Raw genomic sequence first — 26,532 nt, 5'->3', positions numbered from 1 at the left:
TTGTCTCTAGGTGTGCGAGGGAAACCAGTTCTGATTGGCAGGCTGACTGTCCCTGGTGGACGGCCATCCTGGGAACTTGGGATTTAAATAAAAAAAAAAAAAAAAAAACAGACTTCATCCCTTCGGAAGAATCTAAACAATTTTTGTAGAATATTAGTATGCTCTGATTTAACTATAACCTTTCACTCCCTTATAACGCAATACTGCAAAGGTGATACAAAATAAGTCTTACGGACCTCAAATGACGTCACCCTTGGTGCTGGAAAATGTAGAACATGAAAGAATTACTCACCTACTTTATTGTTCACTTTTTGAATTGAAGCCTAATTTGGGATTAATGTTACCATTAGTTGCTGCTTTTAAAAAAAATGCATACATAAAATAACTTCTATTTACTGATTTCATTGTGTACTGAATTCTTACCCAAGGCTTATGCCTCACACTACCACTCCAAGACTAGAGACCATTCACAGATTAGAGACCCACCTGTTACTTTTCTTCACAACCCCAGAATATCAATTACCAGGGGGCTATGTGGGGCAGAATATATCAGGGACCATAACCTCTGAATTTAATCCACAACTGTACAATATTGCCAATCCATTTATGCCTCAACAGGACACAATTATGAATGTAGGTTCCAAGTGAGCAACAAGAGGAAATAAACATTCAGGCCAGATGTTTGCTCATAAACCACTATAGGGTTACTCAACGATAAAGGTCCATTCATGCTCAAACCATGGGTAATTTTGGCACAAGCACAACAGACGGAATATGTTCCAAGCACTCTTTGGGTTGCAATATTTGGTGTGTGCATGGAGCACTAATTCACAATTCCTGATCTTTTGCTAAACAAAACACTTTGAAGTGAGTACTAGCAACCAACATCAAGCTTCTCATACTGACATTTTAGGATGTCAAATCAACCAAAGCAGGACAAGCAGCCTTCGACTAAACAATTAGTTTGGCCCCCAAACTGGGGGGCAGAGATCACAATTATCACTAATAAATATGCAGACATCCAGGAACTTGATAGACCCTTGGTTTAAAAGGGTGACACCCGACTCCCCCTCCACCCCTCTTCCCCGCCAGTGTCCCATTTCTCTTCTACTTGTAGCAGTAAAAACCAAAATGTTGTACATGGTAGAATATTGGTCCAAATATGGCCACACTAAATTAAGGCAGTTTCCAGGAACGATCACTGCTTAGGATGCAACACCATTGTTGATAAATGAAGTTAAATAACTAATGTTTATGTAACCTTAGTGGACCGATAACTCAGTGGCCAAAAATTGGGAGTGCGGGGGGAGATGGGCATTAAGCAGTTTCACCTAAGACTATTCACTGTGCAATGCACTGCAGCCATCTAGGAGGTTAAACAGGTCCTTTTTCAGGGCAAGGGCAGCCATTGGGTGCTCTTTTACCCCAGGTTCTATTTTAGTGACAACTTTAGTATCTACCAATATGCATCAATAATTGCCAGTAGTTCATACACCCCCATTAATACATTTCAGCACGGATTGATTTAATATCAAGTGGGATTAAAGAAAGATTACCATTTGCAAAAACACTGGTCCAGTTTTGAATTATTCTAAGAACAAGAGTTAGGTAAAGGCCATAATAAACGTCCTCGATATAAAATGGGAACACATACTCCTACCCACCAGGGAGTTCCAAATTCGTAAGAGTGGAATCTGGGTGCCATTCAGGAATCGGCATACACAGATGGCTCAGTGGGTTGCTCCGGCTTCCATCTTTCTGCATTCTTATACTCATCAAGGCTAAATTATTCAAGTAGTTAAATTCCACTCAGTGAAGCTATATGTGCCAAGATACTTGTGCAGAGCTCGAGACAAGATATCCAGTATCAAAGCGCAAACTCAATTTGCCATATATTTTATAAAACAAGTTGTTTAAACCCAAACAGCAAGAACAGGTTATCAGAAAATGCTCATTTGCCAGCCTGTACTAGATCCATGGTATAAATATGACTGACACCAGTGTTAGACCCCTACTTTTTACTTGTAAAAAAAAAAAAAAAAAGAAAACAGTAAAAAAAAAACAATCTGAATAGTGTGCACAAAAATAGAACCATTAGACAATATTGCAGGTTCTAGGGTGGGGTCCAAACAGGGGAAGCCTGCTTCCAAACACCTGCAAGAGGAGAGATGATTGTTTGGAAACTGCTTATACATCATGCATGCAGATATGAATAGTTTGAAAACAGGTAACGTTTCGCAAAAGCTTTAACGTTAGTGACAAATTCATTAAGATGCTTCCATTATGCCACGCCATCCACCCCAGACTAGAGGTGAACAGACACGGCAGCATTGAGTTACATTCAGGATTATTTTTTTGCATTGGAGCAGTCAATTGGAGGGTTTAAAGCAAAACATGGCTTTCTCTCGTGCTTTAGATCTACCTGGTCAACAAGTAGCAAACCCTTAGTGCAGAAACAACCAGATTTGAGACATTTATGCTCAACTGCTATTAACACCGTTGTGAAAGATTCAGGTTAACATTAGCAAGAATGACCAAAAAAAAAATAATTATAATTTAATAAAGTGTTCTACACCATATGAAGCTTGAGAATGTTTAAGTTTATATAAGCATTTAAGCACAAATAGGAGTCAACATGACTGGTTTATTTAACATCCAAACTTCATTTAGACGTGCAAAATGTGCCCACTTCACTGGGCTTTACCCTAAGACATAGGATAGGTTGCTGGGGCATAGCAATGCTGGGTCCAGATCACACTAATCACTCCTTAAATACAACAAAATATGAAAAAATAAATCTATATCAAGGCATTTCAAATTTAGACTAAGTAAAGTTCAATAAAGGCATGTATGCTTGTTTAACATAATTTGCTGATTTTATACAGCACTTATATCTTTTAGTCCATAAGTAAATAATTAAGTGATAAAGAACATCAAATACAAACACTTCAATAGAAGTAAGAAAAAAAAATCTAAATATGAAAAAATGTAAAGACCCCATATCTATACAACCCACCCAACAGTCTAAACTCTGTAAAGAGTACAGAGCCAACGGCTTTCCCAACACCAGGTCACGACAAGTCACGCTGCTTGTCAAAAATGTGTATTTCTGATCCGTAAGGAGCATCGAGACGAGATTCAATATATTTCCAAAGAAATCGCAATGCACGTTGCGATAGCCTATCGAGCAACAGCGAGCACTGCAGTAAAAAAAGAAAGAAAAAAAAATCACAATCTCATCCCAGGGGCTAAATTAGATCTGCCACATTCATTGGCATTTCCTCCACCGTAGTATTGTAGAAAGTCTCAATGTCACGAAGAATCCGCTTGTCCTCTTCTGTAACAAAGTTTATTGCCACGCCTTTTCTGCCAAAACGACCACCACGACCAATTCTGTACGGGAATAACAGGAGAAAGGTTATACAGGCCTGCTAAATGCGTGCAAGTGAAACCCATTTTCTGCAATGGCTTTTAATGACATGGTTCGGTTCAAATGATCAGTCACAAGGAGCTGGTCAAGCAAGAGACTTCTTGCAAAGCTATGCCTCAAAATGCAGACTAAACAAAAAGTTACAAATAAATGAAAGCCTATGGCCATATTGGAACGTTATCACATTAAATCTAGGCAGCAATGACAGAATCATTCTAGCGCTTGCTTTTTGCTGTATGCCAAATGGTGCAGGACCCCACTGCGAAAATTTGATTTAATCCTTGGATTACAATTGGCGCTTGGTCATTTCACTGTGGCCGGATGAGGCCTTGACAAACAAATTGTTTTACCTTCAAAATTTAGTGTCCATGTTGCAGTGGCCGCCACCATACCGCGGCCAGATCAGGGCTCTTGCTCCAGAAGAGCCAAACCCATGACTTCAGTGGGCCATTTTCAGCAGAGTTGAGGGGAATCCTTATCTCTGGAGCAGTTCAATTTATCTTACACAATTAAAGAAAATTGTTTGGAAAAAGCATTTAATGACTTCAGTCTCTGAACCACGTGTTATTAGCCAACTAAGAAATGTTGTCCATGTATGTATGAGACCAAGCGTTCGCCCCCCCCCGCCCCGCCATGTCACAGAGCGGGTGGGGGGCGGACATTATGAATCAAATTTTCTTTTTGCAGGGTGAATGACAAAGCAATTGAGCTGCTTTCTAACGTATCCTGCAGCATCTAGCCTCTTTTTCCATTCTGAAATGTGCACGGGATCAGACTAATCACCAATTATATTTCTTCCACTGTTAATCGCAGTTCTACTGAAACGTTAAGACAGAACAAATTCGAAATGCACGTCTCCATCTTACACATCCGTTTTATGTGAATGTCGGCGTTAAGATACCAAAAGGCACAAGGACATGCAAAAAAACGAAAACTAGCCTGGACATTCTTAGGTTCACTTTTATAAAACTGAAAACAATTTTTGTCTAGTAGTGGTTGAAACAACTAGACTAGCTTTAGAATGTACTTCTAGCAATTGCAACAGTTCAATCAAAAAGGCATGCTTGATCAAATTGGCAAAACTAGACTGCAGCTTCAAATGATGAATGTGACTGCTACATTTACTGCCTAGGTTTAACGCAGTAATAGATAAAAGCAGTGGAACACCTCTAAAATGAACCTGCATGGGGATACTCACCGGTGAATGTAATTTTCACGATTGGTAGGCAGATCATAATTTATGACCAAGGATACTTGTTGTACATCAATACCACGGGCCTGGAATTAAATGCCAAACACATCATTTGCAAACGACCACAATAAAGGACAATTGGTGGGAGTAAAAAAGGTACCACCCAGTATGTGCATGTTAATACTTACTAATAAGTCGGTTGTGATCAGCACACGACTTGACCCAGATCTGAATTCCCGCATGATAACATCACGCTCCTTTTGATCCATATCACCATGCTATAGAAAGAGTTAATAAGTGCCTTAAACAACGGTCTTCCAAAAGCTATAGAAGGGGTTGAATTTGCAGGGGTGGGGAGGCAGAAAAGTCACAATACAGCACTTTCAGCGACAGTATAACTTGGCCTGCATCACATAGAAAGGGATTCTCACTTTCCCCCCCTTCCTTTGCACCATTTACCAGCGTCCTGCCTACCAATCCATGTAACAAAATAAAATGTGCCACGTCTCCTTGATACTACCCAGTCCAAAAGTCTGAAACTGGAGGTGTACATTTTAAGTTTATGAAAAGGAGCATCATAGATAGAACACAGTGGCCAGTTAATGCAAGGGAAGCCAATGGATAAAAAGCCACCCTACAACCGAGATCAAATCATTAATTTGGAGCTAAACAAAGACTGTCTGGAGCAATCAAAATTGCAAAGTAAAGGTGGCCTTAAAACAACATACAGGGTTCCGGTATAGTGCCAGTACAAATAGCATTTCAACTACAGGTTTTCGGATCTGCACAGACAAAAAAATGAAGTTACTTGAATTTAAAAATCTAGAGTTCCGTAAATGACATGGCCCTCAAATTTCAGGTTCAATGCTTACAAATACACAAATTACATTAAAACCAAGCAGTTTAGTTTAGGATCTCCTTGCTAACTATATGACCAAGTACAAAAAAGGACTGTCTCGAACACATGGTAAAATAGGTCATGTTCAATTGTCACCAGGTTTAACAGGCCTCGACATTTTAAAAGCAATTGGTGCATATTGCCTTTCAGACCAAGCACCAATGAAAGCACTTTCTGCAACCTGCAGCTCTCAGGATGGTTTGGACAACTCCTCGGATCCTCACCATTGATTATGCTGCTGGGCTGTAGTCCAAACATCAGGGGAGCCTACGGTTGCAAACTCCTGCACCAATGGTACAGACAACCATTACACATCACACGAGAGCCAGGAAATAAGGAATGTTTAAGAATTTAACCCATCTCGGATTGTGCTACAATAAATGTTTAAAATGCTGAAATTGCACACCATAGGTTGACCCAAAAATTACGTATTGCAAAACAAAAAAAAAAAAAAAAATCTACATTGTGATGCCACATCTACACTTTTGAAATTTGGTGTTTGTGGTTTAGAAAATGTTAAACTGTACACCCTAGCGTGGTAGCCCCAATCATGCTAATTTTATAACATGCAGAATCTGCACTTAAATTGTGGAATACAATTTGCCCAAAATCTGTAATGGAGGTCAGATGCTATGGGGTTGGGAGGGGGGAAAAGGAAACCAAAGTTAAGACATTACTGTCCATGCCTAGCATTCTTAGTTGATAGCCAATGGGGAAGGGAGGGTGGTAGGGGTTGCAAGAGGTCCGTTTCCTAATGGTCCTGGAGACTAATAGGACCCAGCTGTATTTACTCACTCTTAAGGGTGAAGTTGGCCAGGTATTTAATAAACTCGAATTTTAAGAAAGTCCGTTATTTAAAAAAAGGCAGACTGATGCTCCAACTGGATGCAGCTGTTGGACATATACAAGTGTGACAAAATAGCAAAACCAGATCAGCCGAGAGGGATTTTGGGAGCAGGTGGACAGACATCTGACAGCAATATAAGAAACCAGTTGATGTCACTACTGGTCCTAGGCCTTTGAAAGAGACCAGAAGAAAGCACAAGAATCCTACAGCATTTAGACAAATGTCTATGGCAAATCTGACAAAGCCTTCTCACAAACCGTTTGAACCATTTTTTTTTTTTTTTTTTTTTTTTTAGGTAAATTAGGTGACTATGAGCCACAGTTGAGGGTGACAAACTGGTTGAAATCACAGCTGAAACAAAAGGTCCAATGCATTTCAAACTGAATGTCCCATCATTGACATCAAAACCAAAAATAATTTGTGCCAGATGTGAATAAGACTAGGAAAATTAGTGCTGGCAAAACGTCAAAGAAAAAACGTTAACCAGGAGTTTTAAGACGCACTTGTAATTGCATCGCTCTTGGTATGACCAGTCAGTCAGATTACGTAAATATGGAAGATCAGTATTCCGAGGTCCTGCCCATATCACTCAAACTACCTGGAATCTCATCTGCGAGACAGGACGCCCCATTTGTTAGATGAAGTGGCAAACAATTGATTTGAAGTTCCTTATGCACAGGCTCAATCAATCTTCCATCCAATGTAACGTAGGTTTCCAAGGGGATTGGCCTCCATAGTACTTGCCACAAGGGCATCGGATATTAGATAGGTTAAATGTATTGCACATGGCAAAATTCCAACCTTTCCTCCCCTGCACTAGGATGGTACACACTATTCCCTTTACATTTCTACAGCTCACCAAGTACCAGTCTTGCTAGAAGCCACTTGAGGTTTGACTAAACAAATACCAACAAGTCTTTACTCCCAATGTATGCAAACACTGGCACTGTAGTGAATAATCCACTTAGTAACATTGCTGGTGGTGATGCTCCATTGCTCAGTGTGTGTGGTAAATATTGTGTTGGCTTACCCTTAAATCTTGGATATTCTGAGAAGAACAGTAAATACTACTGGATGGGGCAAACAGTCTGGAACATTCCTCAGCACAAACAATCCTGTGCCCTCCTATTTCCGCTGTAACTGCATATGCTCATCAAGTGGATTGTGTGAAGAAAAGGGCTAGATCTAACACTGGCAAGTTGCAAGCTTATAACCAGCCATACAAAAGTCACTTGCCACCACATTCTATAAGTGCACACAGCACACCATGCTTTACTTGCCAAGAGTCTAATATCACCAGCCAACGGCTAGTGGCAGCTGTAAATTGTACCCTGTCAAATGCCAATAGTTAAAATATCTGCCCCAGTATAAGATCTATTTATGCTAACCAGGGGAACTCCATGTACACATTTGTATGTGAACACATCCAAAGACATTGACGCAAGCGAGTGCTGGAGTCGTGCCCACTGCCTGATATCTTTGGAGTTCCATACCTAAATAGGAATTCTGGGTAAAAAATAAATAAACGGAGTGCTATGATGAATTCCTAAAATGCACCTCTTGTAGAAGCCACTCAGATGCCTGGCCCAAGTTATGTGGGATGACCGTGCATATTCACAGTCTGTAGCTTATCAACTCTTAATACAAAGGAAACGTGTCTTCACTAAGTTCTTGCTTTCTGAACGAGTGTTGCAAGTCCATGCTCCCAAGGAGTACAGTAGTTTGTGGCCGACACTATAGGTCATCCAGACTGATTGGTGACATCTTCGTTAAAGCTATGTAAAAAAAAACTGGTAGGATGTGCAGTCTCAGAAAAGCCCTGGTTGTGCGATCTTTGTTCTCTTTCCAATGCCTCATTTATAGTGAGTTTAGACTAGCTCGGGTAAAGTATCTGCATTTAATGGAACTGGTGCCAGTTAACAATCAGTCTGACATTCGGTTCCATTGTCATCAGGTCAAGGATAACAAGAGCTCCTCCTTAATCTGCTGTTTTATTGTGAGCTCTTACGAGTATAAAGAATGTATTCAAGCAATTTCATGTCAGCTAAAATTAGAGAATCCTATAGCTATATGAACAAGATTCAAGGGGTGTGCTGTAAAGGAGTGCACCTTGGGGTTTGAAATTCTACAAATTGCAGTTCATCAATAGGTTTGTTGGAGTCCACCACTACCATCAAAAAACCAATATGTTCCTTACACATTTAAATAAAGCAATGTTGTTCTCAAAAAGATAAGTAATGTAAGTAGGTAGGAAGCTGAGCAATTTAAAAAAGTTGGTTTATCTGATAGATTCCCAACAAATTAACTACTAACGTATTACGTTGCACTGTCTTGGTTGTGTGGGATGTCTTGCGGCGCAACCCCCTCCACCCGGGTCCTTTTCCTCTTGCGCCTCTCCAGCACAGATTTTCCATCAGCTACATTCAATGAACAGCAATCAAACCTGCACAGAGAATTTATAATCAGTTGTTGTTCACCATAAAAACGGACACCACATCTTGCAGGGGAAGATTCCAAATTCTTCAGAATACCAATATTCTGCGTTCACTTCAGACTTTCTGGATAGAGTGGCTTGATGCAGTTATACCGGCAGGCAACAAGACTGCTTTTTATAACTCATGGATAAAGCGTTCTCCTCGTTAGGAAGGAGTGTCATCCATACAGCACATTTGGTTATGTCCACATCTATAGTAGCCATACATTTTTTTGCAAACGAACATAACGTTTGCAGACATTTCTTCAGGTATACTTCATTGAAGGTACAATCTCTGTATAAAGGTCAACAGAATAACTGCACACTAGGTTTTTGCAACCAAAGACTTATCACACAGATAGGCATATGATGAAGTGACTTTGTCGGGACAAGACAGGTTTACATTACTGCACAGAGCAGTTTAAACTATTTTAATATAGTGTAATCTTCATATGTTGACTTGCATCTTTCCCATGTATCCTAGACTGCCTTAGTCAAGGATATTTCGAAAGGTTTACAAAACAGGAAATTGGGCCCGTTTTGTTTTAGCAAGTTGCTAATCATGAATGGGTTACCCCATGCTCTTCAACTATTAGCATGCAAATAGTCAGTGTCTTTTCAGTGTTCCTGGATAACGCGCATTGATGCATACAGGATAAGTCCCTTAATATTTACATCTTTGTGAGAATTGCATTTTCTGTAACACTAGTTTCTAGCCATTTCCCCAATGGAGGTTCAGTCCAAAATGCGTTGGATCATTGTGTTTAAACATGTTGAAATGTTCCACCTCTAAACGGTGTCTTATAGGCTTCTCATTTCTACTATGCAATATAGGTTTATGGATGTATGGCACATTAATGGAAAATAAGTTTGCTAAGCGAGTTAACCAAAAGGCTTCGTCCAGTTCCTAAAAGCTGTCAACACTTGCTTCTACTTAACCCAGATGCACCAGAATTGCTGCTGTGAAATAGATCATTTAGCCATCAGATGTAATTATTGATTTGGATTCACTGTGGTGCCCACTACGTTTTCTCCAAGAAATACGTTTTAAGATCTGCACTATGTTAATGACTATTTTGCAAGTATATGGTGATCTGGCCAACAAGTGTTATATTTAATGTAAATGACTGCACTATATCAAAAACATGTTTCTTATCAGATACCGCGGGAAGCTGGTACAATGTATCATGCCCCCCGCCCCCACCGTTTAATAAATCTACAAAAAAGGACCTTAAAACCCAACTTCCGTTTTCCTAAACGACCTGCACTTACTGCTACATTCATATAGCTAAAATGCCTTCAATTTATGTCCATCATACGATGTGATAACCAAAAATGAACTTGCAGGTGCTTCTTGTCCAAATTTAATCATCGCCCACCATACACCTTCCAGTTGAAGAATTTCTTTCAAGTGATTAGGACATTTTGTGAATCTGCATTACAGAACAAACACATCTACATTGAGCAGGGAGGGGTACGTTTTCTTTGGGTTTTTCTGCATTAAAACCATTTGACTTCAATGGGGATATTTTCAGGCACGTTAAAAAAAAAGTTTGTAATTCATTGGATCATTAAAAGTTCCCAATCAGAAAAGGCGGTGTAATTTTCTATGTAAGTGGTCTGCTAATATCACGGATATGAACATCTCTGCGAAGCTGTGTAGGTGGAAGCTGGGAGGAAAAATATGCATCATGGTTTCTTTTTTGTGTACTTAACTGCTATGCTGCAGAGCTGGGAGTAGGGCCAGACAGCATCAAGTTTTGTAGAGACGTGTTATCTTTTGTCTGAAAGGGACGATATTTTTTGGAAAGGGCCTTAGCCATAGTCCCATTTACAACCTTGTCTTATGGTTTGGGGAACCTTTGAGCAGGAATTGGTAGCCTGTAGTGAAATAGGTGGGTACTGTCCATTGTGTGACCATCTGCTGGGTAAGTCAGTTTCCTGCCCACACACTGCCTACTCGTAGATTGCTCTTGCAGGAAAGGTATAGAATCACATTTTCCATCGTACTCGCTCTGAAATGTTACTTTTAATTTTGCATTTCATTTGATCCATATGATGTGCAATGCCATTGTATTCTATGGCTATGCTTTACACTGCTGAGATTTTCACCCACACAGCCATACCTCACCCCCATTTAGGATGCTAAAGATTGGCCATCTTGTAATTCTCAATGTTGTGATATTGCAGTATTAGGGCAATCATCCCCCATTTGTAACTGGCCCATTATGAGGCTGGGAGTACATCTCGGGCAGGGAGATAAAAATTTTAGGACTCCGGAGTAAGTAGAGCACCAAGTCAGATCCACTATACAAATGGACGCGGGCAGGGTGTGTGGGTGAAAATGGGAGTTCAGGGGAAGAAGAAAAAAAAAAAATACCAGAGTGGCGGTAGGGTCTAATGGTCAGATGTTTGGGGACTACTTGAGTCTACAATCTGGACACTCACTTCATGACACTAAGCTAGGACTTAACTCAATCACAATCCAACTCAATCTAACCTCACCAATGGGCTATAATGGTATGGCTCGAGGTATAGTGTGCAATAACTACCCTCTTGCAGGTGTCCCGTGTGCCCCACATTCATCTTCGACACAGCCATTTCTAGGATACACCACCTCTGACAACAGCCTGGAAGGCCCCCAGTTTACATTCCAGGGGCAGTCAATGCTACCCAACAACTTTTGCCGACATGTTAATAAGAAATTCCCAAGCACTTCGTAGGTCCATCATTCATCTACTTTCGGAAATCTGCCTTCATGAGAATTCCCTTCCTTTTCTTACATCATGACAGTTAATCCAACATCCCACAATACACACAATCTCTTCCACCATTGTAGCAGCGTGGGTCAATGCATCTAATTATTCCAGTCCGTTTTTGTTTACCGTACTACTTTTACTTTCTCTAGACTTCTGTCTCTGCATCAGTCTGGGTCACTTTACTTATCGGTCTCAGCACTGCAAGACCACTATTGAACTGTGATTGGCACAGTGCCTAAGACACAAGGTAATGAGACGCAAAGGCAACAACAATACGAACCAACTCTTTAAACATTCAATTAGAAAGGATCAGAGATAAAATGTATTTGTACATTTATAAAGCAGCGCACATATCCCAGGGGCAACTAGGAGCTGGTCACAATGAAAAAAAAGTGGGAGGGCGGAAGGTGATAGCCAGGAGTTGCACAGGTGCAGAATATCAGTTCAACAAGTAGGTTTTAAAGTTCTTCCTGAAGCATTGTAGGAAGGTTCTCGTCGCAGGTGGGGGTGGGGTAGCTCATTCCAAAAGGGTGGAAGCTTGGACTGGGAAGCTGGAGCTCCCCCGCTTTGTTCCAGTGGAATCTGGGTGTAGTGAGGCAATGAACATAACCAGATCTTACTGGCCTCGTTATTGAGTGCTTCTTGATTTTCTGGGAGAGCATCATTCGATAGGCATTGGCTGAGGGACACAATCTTCTGTCCTGAACTGTGAGCCAGTGTGCATATTTCTGGCTTGAGAGATGTGTTCTTGTCTGCCGATGTCTAGGGCATTATTTTGGTAGTGCCGCATAGGAGAGTTACAACAGTAGAGTATGATCTATGAGGGCACATGCTCAGTTCTTGGGTGATAGGAAGGGTTTGCTAACATTAATGAGCTTTGTGGCATAGCCGGATGAGGCTGCAATGTGGTTGACTTGGCGGGTCACGGTTAGTGCAAAGGCCAGGTGTACACCCAGAGCCTGGACACCAGAGGCTACTGGGATGGTGTGGCCCTCGACAGTAAATAATGTTTAGGCTTTGTCCAGTTTTGGAAGGCAGGCCAATGAAGAGCGCACTTGTCATTGAGACAAAGGCTGTGAGCGGCCATCCAAGATTGAATGGATCGGAGCGAAGGAAACTGGTGAGGGTACTAGGGATATATGTCTGAGCATAGTGTACGTACAATATGCCAATGGAGTCCCGGTGTTCTAACAGCGGCCTGGTGTACATGTTGTACAGTGCAGGGGAGACACAAACCTTGGGGTACACCGCAGGGATGGCTGGGGTGGGGTGGGGGGTAGCAGCGCATCTCCAGCAAAGACTCGAGAACTTTGGTTGGCCAAGAAAAAGGTGATGTCTTTGCAGAGTGAAGAGACCAGCAATGGTCTTTGCGAGGGTGGTGGTACTCACGGGTTTCAACTGGAAAGAGGGACAACTCTTTGGGTAGAATAGCCCGGTGTGATGTGACTGATGGGCCAGTTAGCTTGGTCTTTATTAGATTGAAGCTGTACGATTTTTCCCTTTGAAGGTATCTTGATTGGAGTTACACCATGTGTTGTCTTTTGCGAGGGTGGAGTGATGGTGGTCTCCAGTTATCGGAGAAGGGAGAACAGCCCAAGGGAGCGAGGCCGCCATGGAGGGTCTCTCGTAAACAGCTGCTTTGGAGTTCTAGATGGAATGTTTGTAGGGATGTGAAATTTCTGAAACGTGGGCCTTGAGGTATCTTGCCAGGCTGCTTCAATAGCTCTTTTGGAATCGCAGAGGTCTAGGATAAACCAGTAATTTAGGTACGATGCTGATTTCCAAGTTGAGGGGCCCCAGCGCCGATGGTCTTAGTGAGGGGGGCTGATGTGGGGAATGAACCAAGTGCTGCGGGCCAGGGTGGTTGTTGGGCCAACTGCTGGTTTGGCTGGCGCAGTGGGGATAGGGGTGGAAAAGGTGATAGACATGGTGAATTTGAGACAGAGAATTTGAGACGGAGGTTACTATTGTGGTCCACTATGCAATCTAGGTTGTGACCAAGCGAGGTGGTGTGGGGTATGTTGGGTACATCCAAGTGCTGTCAGAGAATTGTATCAGGTAGTGGCATCAGAATTCGTAGGGTCATTCAAACCAACGTTAAGGTCGCCCAGGAGTACAAGTTGGGTGGTAGGCAGACAATGTGAGATCAGTTTCAAAAGGTGTTGGTGTGGATAGACGAGCTGGATGGCAATGATGGCCTTGTCAAATCGTTTTAGCATGGCTGATTATCAGCTCAGTTAGGAAGAGAGGTGGGGTAATGGTAGGTTACAGTGAGGGAATCCTTATAGACAGTGCCTCTGTCCTATCGCAACGCAACATGGCGTAGCCCGAAGGGATTGCCGTAGATAAGGCTGAGCCGGCAGTCTGGGTTAGCCATGTCGGTTAGGGGAAGGATGTTCAGCGTGATGAGGTCCAATGTTTTCGTTGACAGTCAGCGCAATGGAGGGGTGTAGATAGTTGCTTTGCAGCGGGCATGTCTGTTGAGGCTTGCATGACCGTGGCCAAGGTAACTACTAATGGCTAGTTGTTGATGGTGGTAGGGGGCTTGTGGCATGGTTGTGGTACTGGAGGTGAGCAATGCAAGCTTCTGTTGTGGGGATGTGGAGCGCAAAGGTAGTAGGGGGTGCAGATCTAGATGCCAGAAGGCCATTACGTTCTTAGAGTGGGCAATGGCACGTAGTGTGCTGGGGGCATATTCTAGGTGTGCCCATAGGACTGGTAATGGCAGAGCATGGTAGGCAGCTCCTGCCTGTTATGCGGAGATGCTTGTTCCAATGTGAGGCACTGCATAGATCAGTAATGTGTGGCGATGGGGTAGGATGGCGCAGAGACGTGGGTTTGGTGGAATTTATGGTATGGTGCATTTGTAAAGCGACTTATATACCATTGGTATGATCTCAAAGCCCTGTGGGTTAAACGCCCGTGGGAACCCGCAGTACAGGTCAGTGGAGAGAGTAGGGTAGCATAATAGTGCTTGGGTGCACTGTGTGCAGCCAGTGTGGATTGCTCGAGGGTGGCCGCATTCCAACGCTAGGTGCAGAAACATCAATGGAATGTGTGCAGCAAGGTAGTTCAAGAGTGTGCATTCGGGCAGCCGTTTGGCCTGTGTAAGAGATGTGTGCAGCTAAGCCAATGTTTTCATGAGATGCAACTGCGTTCTACATAATGTTGGTGTTCAGTAGTGTAGGTACGTGTACCGCTAGGCTAAAATTGATCGAAGGGTATAGCTGCATTCTATGGTTTGTGGCGAGTGAGCATATTGGTAGGAGTGTCTGTGCTTAGTGGTAGGAGGTCCTTGCACTTTGATTACTTTCCAGAGCCAGATGAGCTGGCCAGGTCTGCCCTGGTGGTTCGCGGTAGTGGGCCTCCGAGAGAGATTCTCTGGCTGGTGCAGAGTATGATGTGTTTGCAAGAAGGAGATAGCGTATGGGTGCTTGAACAGGTGGAGTACAGGGGAGGGCATTATAGGAAGAGACTTGGTATGTGAGATAGATGCGAGGGGGGCGATTCTGTAGGAGACAAGGCGGGCAGGATACAATATATTGCTGTAGGATGCCATGAATAAGCTCTGCTTCTTTACAGGAAGTTATAGCAGGTGAGGCTGATGGCGCACCAGTATAATGAAGTGGCACGGAGGTGCCATGCAGCTCTAAGAGCGCAGGTAATAACGTGGCCAGAGGGGTGTTCAGTACTTCATGTAAAGGCCACCTTAATGTTGAATTGGAGAGGTCCATTTTAGATATACGAGTTGTGCTAGTCTGCATTATTGTACACTTGCGAAACCATTTGTGGAGCCTCAGTGAAGGCGTTACCCAAAATACTGGGTGAAAGAATTACTAGATTACACCACTAGATAAATGTGCACATTGGTCTTGCCACAAACAGGATACCCCAATTAGTGTACTTATTGGGAGCGTTACCCCTGAACAGTCAAAACCTTAAAATAGGCCAGGTCAGTGGAATCAACAGAACAAATGCCTATAATACACAAATGCCTATAATACTTCCCTTTGCATGCAGCAACAAAAGGACGCATAAAATTGCTCCAGCCAAAAGGCTGCTTGATTAAAACACTTCATGACCAAAGTCACTTGCATCTGCCCGCACCAATGTAACATACTAAAAATCACGTTGCAACCTCCAAGGTGCCAGAACTGATGAACTAAAAGTGTTAAGTTTCTTAACAAAGATTAATCGTCAAAAGGAGACGACCAATTCGTGCTTACCAAAGCAGATACAGTGAAGTCTCTGGAATGCATTTTCTCTGTAAGCCAATCAACTTTTCTCCTTGTATTGAGGAAGATGACCGCTTGCGTAATGGTCAGCGTTTCATACAAGTCACAAAGAGTATCCAACTTCCACTCCTAAAGACAAAAAAAAAAAAAAAAAAAAAAAAAAGTGCAGAACGTTACACCAATCCAATATAAATTGCTTTCATTCTTTACATTTGGAGCATGGACATTTCTACAAGAAATATACAGGGATACAGAACAGAGGAGACAGTTACTATGCAGGGTGTATTTACAAATACATGCACTGCGGTTGCAATTTAGACAATGTTTATGGGTGGAATGCTTCGGAAAAGGCCAGGATAAGGATGAGGGAACAGAAGTATTATCTACATATAGATCTAGTTAACACTCCAAGGAACTGGTGGTGTAGGAATCAACCCTTGCAGGTGTACTTTTCAAGAAGTTAATGCGCAAGAGGTCCACCCAAGTTACTTCCAACTGGTGTCCTTCATAGCCTTCTCTACTGTGCTCTGTATCAACAGTATTTATAAAAATTTTTTTTAAAAAACTCGCTCGCCCTCTCAAACCCCTGGAGAGCTTGTTAGTGGCGGCTACCTCGAGAAGAGAGTCCCTTTCTAAACAATACAAAATTCTAACCACAGCCCAACTCGAGGGCAGAACAGGGATTTAAGCAGTTCTGGGAGGAGAGGTGGAAGAGAATACCTGGTCCAAGCTCTTTGGGGTGTTACTGTCAGGTTCCCTCTACACAGCAGCCATGGAGCACAACTTCAAAATCCTCCACACGTGGCCATCTCCCCCCTGAGAGGTTAACCAAAATGTTTCGTAGTACCTCCGCCCACCTGTGCCCCCAGGAGTGTGGCCAAATGGGTTCCTGGTATCGCTTGTGGTGGGAATGCCCTTCTGTCCAGATCTTCTGGTCAGAGCTCCTAAGATAGTGGGTCTCACTCCCCTTGTGCTCCATCGACCTCCTGTTTGGGTTCCCCTCTCCTGCCCTAGAGTCAAGTGCCTATCCCAGGGTGGTTCAGGCTATGATGAGAGCGGGGAGACTGGCCCTTGCCCAGAAACGTAGAAGCAAATTAATTTTCACTTACGAGAAGTTAACAGCCCTGGTACACAACTCAACTGAGGCCTTCCTGCGGGACTGGACAGTGGTACTCTTGCACGAGGATTGTGGTACAATGAGGCTTTGAAGCTCCCAGCCCAGAAACAGCCTTTGAATCCCCAATGCCCATTTGGGGCCGTTTAATTATGAGGAGGGGTAGGGATTGTTTCTGCAGGTAATCGCTAACTGGGTTGTCTTGTTTCAGCAAACTGTTCAATAAAAACGAATTGGGAAAGAAACTGCATTTTTTCAGTCAGAGTAGTTGTTAGAGTGGCAGTTACTTGATGGCCATGTGACGATTCAGGTTACAATGAATAATAAGGCGGCGACAGCAGTCAGGATGCATTACTGAGCCAGCTCTATGGCTTTATTCATGAAGGTTCCAGAGATGGATATTAAAAGGACAGTTGAGATTAAACAGGATACGAGAACAGGTCATCTGTGGAGATCGTGAAGACGGCCAGTAGGACCTCGCCTGCCTCAAACATTGCAGTGCTCCTTTATATAACCAAATTGAGAGCAGACAGTTGCAGTGACGCAAACATTCCGAGAAGATTAGCAGTGGCTCTTGAAGTCTGGAGCCTGATCGGGGAGAAGGATTAGTAAATGGACTGGTCTAGATATCTGGAATCAGCGGATCAGACCTAAACAGATGAGACCAGCGGGGAGGCTCACGGCGAAATTATTTTGGGGTGGATTTTCCCACCTCAACCTATGCCCTTTCCTCTTTTTTACAGCCTGGATGAGGATGTATAGTAGTGTGGTCCGGCAATAGGTGCATATATTTTCACACAAGAGGGTCAAGGACAGGAGTTCAAAGATGATGCACCATGGCCTTTATAAACGAAAAGCTTGCTAATCAGGACTTCAGCAGTATATATTAGGTAGGTTAACTATGATGCAGAAATCCTAATTAGAAGACGATCGTCGGTCCAGCATAAGCTAACTGCAGAACAACGTGTTGTCCGACAGCCATGACAACGACGTCAACTAAGACACGAAACAAAAACGTAATTCAATGGAGGTAAGTTCTATTAGCTTATCGAACAGTTTGTAACTCAACCTAGACTGGCCTACACGGTTTTCACACTGCTAGAGCTCAAGCGATTGCTTCATGCTATTATTCCAGGGGGAATTAGGGCTTTGGCCTAAGAAATTATAAGACCACAGCCTTAAGAGGGCCCATCAGCGAAGATTAGGTTTGGCTGACACTGCTGCACAGGGAGCAATCTGTGAGCAAGTCCTGGAGTGAATCTCACATGTACAGAGAAAATCATATCTGGACAAGCCCCCTCCACCTTTCAGATTTCTCTACATCACCATCAATCTGAAGCATTAGTATCTGTGGCAGGGCATCCCAGCTACAGTAAACCATTACAATAGATTAGGTATGATATGTTATTTATAACGTTCTTGAGGATTCCAAGAGTGGACCCGGGATCGAACCTGTGGTGATCCGCGATTTCTTTCTTCCAAGGCGATCACGTTGCCCCTGAGCGATCCTCCTGTTGCAAAGGTTTGCACCATCAACGTAGTTTTACACTGGCAGAAACGGCACAGAATGGTGTTCATATAGTCAATAAGTTCTTTGCAGATGCTGCCAACTAGACTTTGGTTGAGAATCAGTTAATTCTACATGTTGAATGCGTCAAGGTCTTTCATTCCTTCTATCCTCAACCTTGGTAACCCCCAACCTTATTAACCCCCTTTTTATATGTTGCATTTTTCAAAGGACATTTCTTGCAATGTAGGCATGCACACCAGATGTCTACACCAGTCTTGTGGGTTCAAACCCATTGGCAAGATTTGGCAATTTACACAATGGCAATGTGATTAAGGCAATATACTCATGTTGGTACTCAGATGTTTATACAAGTTAGACATGGATCCATACAGCTCTAACATACATGACGAAAAACGCAGGGCTCAATTAGTTGCAATTCCAACAGACCAGTAAACCACCCCACTCTCACAAGGTACAACTAAGTAAATTAAGTATTGCATATTAAGTTACACAGTGAACGGACAGCCTGACAGTCAGCAAACGGTAAATGTTCTTTTCTAGGTTGTATAGCTAACAGACTAAGTGCTTCCAAACAAATGCCCAACTACCTGCAGATCACAGGTTAATAGCAAGGTCAACCAGCTTCCTTCTGAAATTAATCAATGTGCCCCATTGCGTTATGCCTTACAAATATTGCAGTTAAAGAAACGCAATGTGTGTAGTACGATGCCAAATTTTATGCCAGTCTCAAAAGCAAAGCTGCAAATTGCATCGTCTACCAAACCAAAAAAAAACATGTTCTGAGGCTAGCAGCAATCAAAATCAGACAAATGTTGCACGTGTTCCAGTGCCTCCAGGATGAACTTTTGAAAAAGAGCAGAGCATACCTCTCGTTCTACATTAATGTAGAATTGTTTGATGCCCTCAAGAGTCAATTCTTCTTTCTTCACCAATATACGAATAGGATCTCGCATAAACTTCTTGGTCACTTCCAAGACATCCGTTGGCATTGTGGCAGACAACAGCACCACCTAAACAAGAACCGTAAAAAGTAAGCTTTTACTTGCATGTAAAGGGCTGAAGACCTGCTGCAAGTACTGCTTCATATTCCAAAACTAAAGGTCATACCTGAATATTTGTGCTCAACTTCTGGAAAATTTCGTAGATTTGATCCTTGAATCCTCTGCTTAACATTTCATCCGCCTCATCCAAGACAAACATCTTTATCCATTTTGGAGCTGCCAGCAAGAGTATTAAAATGTTTCAGCTCAAAAAGATCACAAGAAGGTAGGCCTTCTTAAACACCCAAATCTCACCCCCAACCATCCTTAATCAGCAACGTGTTATTATTTTGACAATCCCGAAAGATACATTTCACTTGTGTATGTCTTCTTTCAGCATTAAGTGCCAGAGGCCACATTGTAAAAGCCAATTAATATGGCATATCTGCAGACAGTGAGACACTAATCCACATTTCACCAATCTCCCCTTCTAGCGCAATAAAGCTAAACGACAGACGTACCATCTAAACAAGTACTTACAAAGGTAACGTCTATTCAGCATATCAAACACACGCCCCGGAGTGCCAACAACAATGTGGGGGGCCTCTGCCTGAAGCTTCTGCATCTCATTGCGGACATTTGTTCCACCAATGCAGGCATGACAGGTTGCACCCATGTAGTCCCCAAGAGCCAAAATCACTTTCTGGATCTGAAAAACAGTTTAGGATTAGTATTCAGTGGAATGGGTTCAGCAACCACAAAATCGGTATAACACTTTTCAAAAAGGTCACAGCGAACCGATGACAGCCAGCCTTGATACTCATCATTGTTCATTTACATAAAGAGGGAATACATGTTCTGAACTACAATGAGCCCTCCCTTGAGATGCTGCCTACTAAGCACTCACAGTTACTTACATAGACAAACCTGTACACATCTCACAACATGTGCTTCAGAACGCTGCTGGACGTTGTACTAGTTTCAAGCGTCCCAAGGAAATGTTCCACCCTATTGGGACCACTCACTTCCATTGCCCTGTACTCAAAATGCCCCTTTTTTCCAACCAAATCGTTCAGACATGTACAGTCTCCATTCTAATAGTTCAGTTATTTACAGTTTCCATTCTTGCCTCACAGCATACATGCAAGTCCCTGGGAGCTTGCCCATATACAGTGCTCTTGGCTCCCTGCTAAGTTTGTAATTTATAAACCCCACTGTCATGTAGGCAAACAGCACCCCCCGCACCACACAAAAAAAAGAAAATAAATAACTGTACATACTGCCAAAAGCTATGGTGCGCTCACTCCGTGAGGTCCACCCATCCAACTACCAGGATCAGTTCCTACCAAGTTAAGGTGCCTACAGGTCCATCAAACGCCTCAACACAAAATGTGTTCCAACTGTCTTCAAATCCCCCCCCCCCCGAAATCAGAATGATTATCAAGCTGCAAAAACTCAAACTGAGACAGTATCAAACTGAGACAGTACTGCAACAGTTTGGATCTTAAATTGTTGAAAGCAAAAAGTAAACCACGGGAGGAGATACAAGTCCCAAGTGTATCATTAAGTGGAGTAAACCAACATTTTCAAGTGTACATGTCTAATGTTTCAGAGGCATGTAACAGTTTAACTTTTAGCACCATGTGCTCAGTGGGAGCGCCGGTTATGAAGGAAATGGAAACCAGTCAATCGTGCAGTGAAACATTAACAGAAGTTAACAGTTGCAATGATAATGATAAAAAATGATCACAGACAAGTGCACTGCAGTTTCATCTTGCACAACTGCGCCAGCGGATTAGAATAGAAGGCATAAAACGCACAAACCACTTAGAGAATGATCCCATACGAAATAATCCCATACTAAAAATAAGCCCACTTTATCATATCGCAGAATGTCAACTAACAGTTGTCCATTTAGTGATTGAATGGCGCATCTACCTTTGTTTTGTTTTGAACAGTTGTGAAACTTGAAAGTCATGCAGCACACCTCTGTGTATGTCAACTACGCTATCAATACCTGTTGAGCCAGTTCTCTGGTGGGGGCCAATACTAGAGCCTGGGACTCCTTGAGATCAATCTCCAACTGCTGCAGGATGGAAATAGCAAATGTGGCTGTCTTGCCAGTACCTGACTGAGCTTGCGCAATGACATCATAGCCTAAAAAAAGTAGGATACACATTTACTGCTCCCACACAAATTATTCTTAACCCTATCATGTTCAATAAATGTCAATTTAAACAAGTGATCAGCATGAATATATTAATCTCCATTTCAAGTCATTTCCGAAAGATGGTATACCATCACCTCACTTGATATATTACGAGTATCTATCACAGACATTCTTAGGGCCGAATTCACAGAAGCGTTTAAGAACGGCGAGAACGCTCTCTGTGAATAAGGGCCTTAGTCCCAGCATGGCATTGTAGTTGTGTTACTGTACCTTTAATGCAGGGGATTATTGCCCTCTGTTGAATAGCGGAGGGCTTCTCAAAACCATAGGCATATATTCCTCTCAGTAAAGACTCCTTTAAATTCATGTCATCAAAGTTATCGACAATTTCATTCCAGTTGCTCTGTAATAAAAATAAAAAAAAAACACAATGACGGAAACAATCATAACCACTAACAGAGTAGCACGAGACATCCAGAAGCACTCACCTCAATGACACCATCGGGGTCCATGCCTTCTGGGCCACCATGGTCTCTGCTGGATGGTGAGGGGGGGAGAAAGGACAGTTTATTAGTTCCAGATGCAAACATTTCACAGTTCATCCCAGTCACGCAAAAAGCACAAAACCAAGCTTAAAGAACCGTAACGTGGTCCGTTCAAAGATTGAAAGGGGTGGGGGGGAAGGTATGATTAACACAATGAATATGCACGACTCTAATCAGTCCATGCATACTAGGGAGGCACCCTGCCAGCACTTCATGAATTACCACCAACATACCCGCAATCACTCAAAGGAACGGACATACAACAGATGTTATTTACAAAAATAAAAATATCACCAACTGAATATTGAGTATAAAAAATAAAAACACAGTAGTGCCTTATATGAATCTGGAAAGTAATGCTACATTCACAGGGCTCGGAAGCGAGGGGAGCTATTCAAATCCTTCTTGTAGTCTAGAAGAGCCTAGTTGGACATTAACGACTACCAGGAGCTACACTTGGCTCCCCAAGCAAACTGGTGCCAAACAAAACTAGCTAAGTGACAATTTTGCATTTGGGAAAATCTATAAAGTATTGGGGCACATCTAAACAACATAAAGCATAAGGAGTCATTAATTATTTAAATGTGAAAATATTTGACATTTGCATTTAATGTGTCAGATTTGGGAATGCTCTGTACTAGATCCTCAATCCGCAGTGGTAGCTCCTGGCCACTGTTAAATTCCAGATACCAGGAGCGCTTTCAGCTCCTGCTTATCCAGTCTGAATTTAGATCCCTCCATATAACCAGATGAGGGCCATGTAAAAAAAAAACAAAAAAAAAAAAAACATACACCTGTATAAATATGGTTTCGCAGTTAGTTGGTCAATCATACATTGGCCTTGGGTGAGGTGACTGGACAGGGTCGGGAAAGTCGGCTAGGGTAACATCCCATGGAAAGCAGTGAAACGCATGTGTATTATTAGGTGAACTGTCTAATACCTGTATCATTTGGCAATTTTTAAACTGGACTCTACACAACACAGGAATAACATTTACATATACCAGTAACTATTTCCTCAAAAATTAAACCCATGCATCTTGTGATAAGAATCTCAGAAGTTTGCAGCACGTGAAAGCATGTTTTGCCTATACGAAGTCCACTTTAAAACTCACTGGGCAATTACACGTACATGAGGTGTGCCACCCCTGACTCGGGCAACGCAGGAATTGGGCTGGAATGAGACAGAACACCCTTCTGTGTAAACCAGAAGTCCAACCTCTCCCACCCACCAAAGTTGAGGAACTGGCTTGAAATTAAGACTGGATCAGCAGGAGCTAAAACAGCTCCTGGCGATCCAGGATTAACCAGTGGCCAGGAGCTACCACTGGGGAATGAAGAGCTAGTACACAGCATTCCACAAATCGAACTCCCATATAAGAGGGAAGAGGGAAACTTAATTTAGTCCTTATGTATTAGCCCTTAGGCTTTAAAATGTCTCTGATGTGTCCAAATGTGTATATGCAATAATGCATAGTTAAATTCACATTGCTATGCTTGTTTGGCCTCAGTTGGCCTGGTGAGCCAAAAGTAGCTCCTTGTAGCCGTTTATGTCAAGCTAAGCAGGGACCATGCGGGATCCAATAGGCTTCCAAATCCCGTCAATTTTGAACCCCAAAGCTCTCGGTCCCCACGAGTCTCCTTAACGCTGTGCATTGGGAGTCTCAATGCGTGCTATATTCAACTTCACAAACCCATCTGGAAGGAGTCCTTTGCTCGCCAGGACAGACCAATCTCCAACAAGGAAACAGCCCAAAGCTCCATATGTCTCATGTTTGGCACACGTTTTACTGTCATGGTGACTATTCTGACAGATGAAACGAGCATCTTACCAAGTGATCACAGAAGGAATGAACGTTTATATTACTACCAGACCTGTTTGATATAGTGGTGGTCTTATGTTCCTAAAATGCACTTTGTTTTTATGCAAAGCAGACAGCATCCTATATTCAAGACACCCACATTAGAGACGTGCCTCCGCCCTTCAATACCACTCACACCACTGGCAACCTATCTCATGCAACCACGTAGTGAGGTGAGAGAAAATGTCGATTTCCAGCACTGGTTTTAGGGAATGTCCACTCAGTCGCACGTCTTGTCAGGTGACGTTTAAACGTGCCAACTGTGAGCTGCTCGTAAGGTTCTAATATGTGACATCACCACCGGCAAGGTGCTCCACAAGTACCAACACTCCCAGAGAAAATGGTATACAAGATGGGGGTCGAATTGGCTCAGTTTAAAAACCATACATGGATTCTTTAAAGCAGGACCCGCAACCTTTTGCTCTCCACATACGTCTTCCATTGCGTGTGCGTTGCAGTTCAAAATAATTGCATCTCACAAGGTGCAGAGCCCTGCTTGAAAGCCTTTAGAAAACATGCCAACATTGTCAGTACATTCTAAATGTATGACTAAAGAAAACGTTTAACTAATGCATTATTTGCTATGCGTTCTTCCTCCCTGCCCATGACATGTGACCACTCTGGCTGCCGTCCACCTTCAATGGAAGGACAGCGCCCGGCACTGGAGCATCGCCCGGACAGGAGAAAATAGGGCTCATGCGCGGCTCCACATTCCATCGCCCTGCGGAGGCGCGCGCATGCCCCGCTCTGCCTGGCCTCGCGCAGCAGCATACCGCGCGCGCTCACTTGCGTCACCGGCTTTGGCAGCTTCTCGGCCGCAGCACTTTCTAGATGAACACGGAGGTGGAGGCTCCCTCCTCCTACCCAGATCAGCGGATGGCCTTTACACTGCGCCCAGCTGCTGTTAGATGGGCCAAACCCAAAAAGTAGCCGCCGCCCCATGCAAAGAAAACGCGCACCTTTTCAAACCAATTCTGCGGAATTCTGTGTCGAGACGTAAACAACTGCTTAAACTACCAAAACCAAGCACTCGCCACATCCCCACTCTCCGGTGCCCTAGTCGTCATGGGAACATACACTTTACCCGGTGCTATGCTTGTGCCGCCTGCAGCCAAAGCCAATCACAGCCCTTATCCGGAATGGCAGCAAAGGACGCCTAGAAATAGAGTATTCCTAGTGTCCACCACGCCTATCAGGTTTAATATTCAACGCGATCGGTTTACTGGCATGTTGACAAACTAGAGACAAAATAAACAGGAGAATGACATTAAGGAAGGGGCGGCTTACCTGCTATAGTCCGCGGAACCGCCTGACATCATCCGATCCAACTCAGCGTTCAACTGAAAAGGCAACTGGGTTGTGGCGCACTGTACTTATCGGGCCGGAACTACTTCCTCTGGCCGTCAACTCCGGAGGCGTGGCACTTTCCCGGCTCGGGCCCCCGAACGCCCGCCTGCGTCTCTCCGCCTGCGCTACAGCTACTGCTGGCGTGCAGGGGGCGGGCATGGTCCGCTCCCTCGTTTTTTCCCGGGTGAAACTAGCAGGTCTACAGGGAGGTACGTCGGGACTCTTTCTCTACGACCGTGACTGCACGGCGGAAGGATACCTGCAGCAAAGGCGGAAAAAAAAGTGTGCGGTTATGCGTCCCGCTGTAACTGGAGTTTCCGACTACAGCCCAGGCTTGACAGGAGAAGGCAGAAGCTCCGCCCACCTTTCTCCTGTGCCCGGTGCTGCTGTGTGAGTGACGTGAGCGGGCGTGCTGGTGACACGCGCTGAGCCCAAGTCGGCGCGTGAGCTGCACCTTATGTCACGGCGCTATTGTTGCATGGCTGTAGTTGAAATGTCACCCTGGTGTAGGGTTCACTGGGTCAAAGAGCAGCACAGGCGCAATGTGTGACCTGGCTACATGGCTTCAGCATGCCAGTGACATGCAAACGATGGAATCCTACTAGTGTCCGAATCCACCTGAACCAGAACCCTCTCTTCAAGTGCCCATTTATTTACAGTCCCCCTAACACTTGAAGCGACTAGTCAAAATAAGAATTGTGGAAGCTATTAATGATTAAAGCTGCCTTTGTACATGCACTTAATACTAATGTGCCTGTAAAACCCACAGAGTAAAGGAGGCTTAGCATATAGGTTAACAAAACATACTGCGTTTAAAAGGGGTGACTGCATGACTGAAGTGAATGTAACTTCACAGAGCATTTCTTATTTTTATAATACACATTTTCATAATAGTTACATTAAGTAATAATAAAAGTAAAACTATTTTTTCAACATAACCTTAACGGTCAACATTCCATATCAAGCACAAGGCATTGCAACGTTTGAATCATTATCTGACTCCCGATGGAGCCCACCAGACTTTGCTAGAAGGGGAATGGGGGGGGGGGGCTAAAGCCCCAGGTCTTTTGGTTGTAGCCCCTGATGAAAGCTCAAGGGCTATGGTCAAATTGCTAGCTAGCCCCGAGTCCCGACATTATTGTAGCCCCT

At 43.3% G+C, this 26,532-nt stretch overlaps 1 protein-coding gene and 1 non-coding gene across 7 annotated transcripts; both read right to left on the bottom strand.

Moving 5' to 3' along the window:
* Positions 1–2,581: 2,581 nt before the first annotated feature.
* Positions 2,582–25,779, bottom strand: EIF4A2 (eukaryotic translation initiation factor 4A2). 6 transcript variants are annotated; one of them, XM_069618631.1, is made up of 12 exons: positions 25,324–25,474; positions 22,118–22,166; positions 21,900–22,032; positions 21,477–21,616; positions 20,000–20,168; positions 19,587–19,696; positions 19,346–19,489; positions 18,401–18,496; positions 15,826–15,963; positions 4,811–4,900; positions 4,629–4,708; positions 2,582–3,393 (listed from the first exon to the last, which is right to left on the bottom strand). In XM_069618631.1, exons 1-12 carry the CDS (start codon positions 25,353–25,355, stop codon positions 3,249–3,251), a joined length of 1,326 nt encoding a protein of 441 aa, XP_069474732.1. In that variant the 5' UTR covers positions 25,356–25,474; the 3' UTR covers positions 2,582–3,248. The 6 variants fall into 6 exon arrangements, 5 of the variants coding, with proteins under 5 accessions (XP_069474732.1, XP_069474734.1, XP_069474733.1 ...); XM_069618632.1 differs by having other exon boundaries at positions 3,088–3,393; positions 22,118–22,163; positions 25,324–25,428; XM_069618635.1 differs by lacking the exon at positions 2,582–3,393 and adding an exon at positions 3,793–3,930.
* Positions 21,699–21,770, bottom strand: LOC138496896 (small nucleolar RNA SNORD2). The gene has a single exon (XR_011278352.1). It is a non-coding gene; the product is annotated as a small nucleolar RNA SNORD2 (small nucleolar RNA).
* Positions 25,780–26,532: the final 753 nt, after the last annotated feature.

The sequence above is a fragment of the Ambystoma mexicanum genome, chromosome 10, assembly GCF_040938575.1.
Source record: "Ambystoma mexicanum isolate Mex_15411 chromosome 10, UKY_AmexF1_1, whole genome shotgun sequence".
NCBI lineage: Eukaryota > Metazoa > Chordata > Amphibia > Caudata > Ambystomatidae > Ambystoma > Ambystoma mexicanum.
Note: the sequence above shows the minus strand (reverse complement) of the source record. Positions and strands in the feature narration are given on the sequence as shown.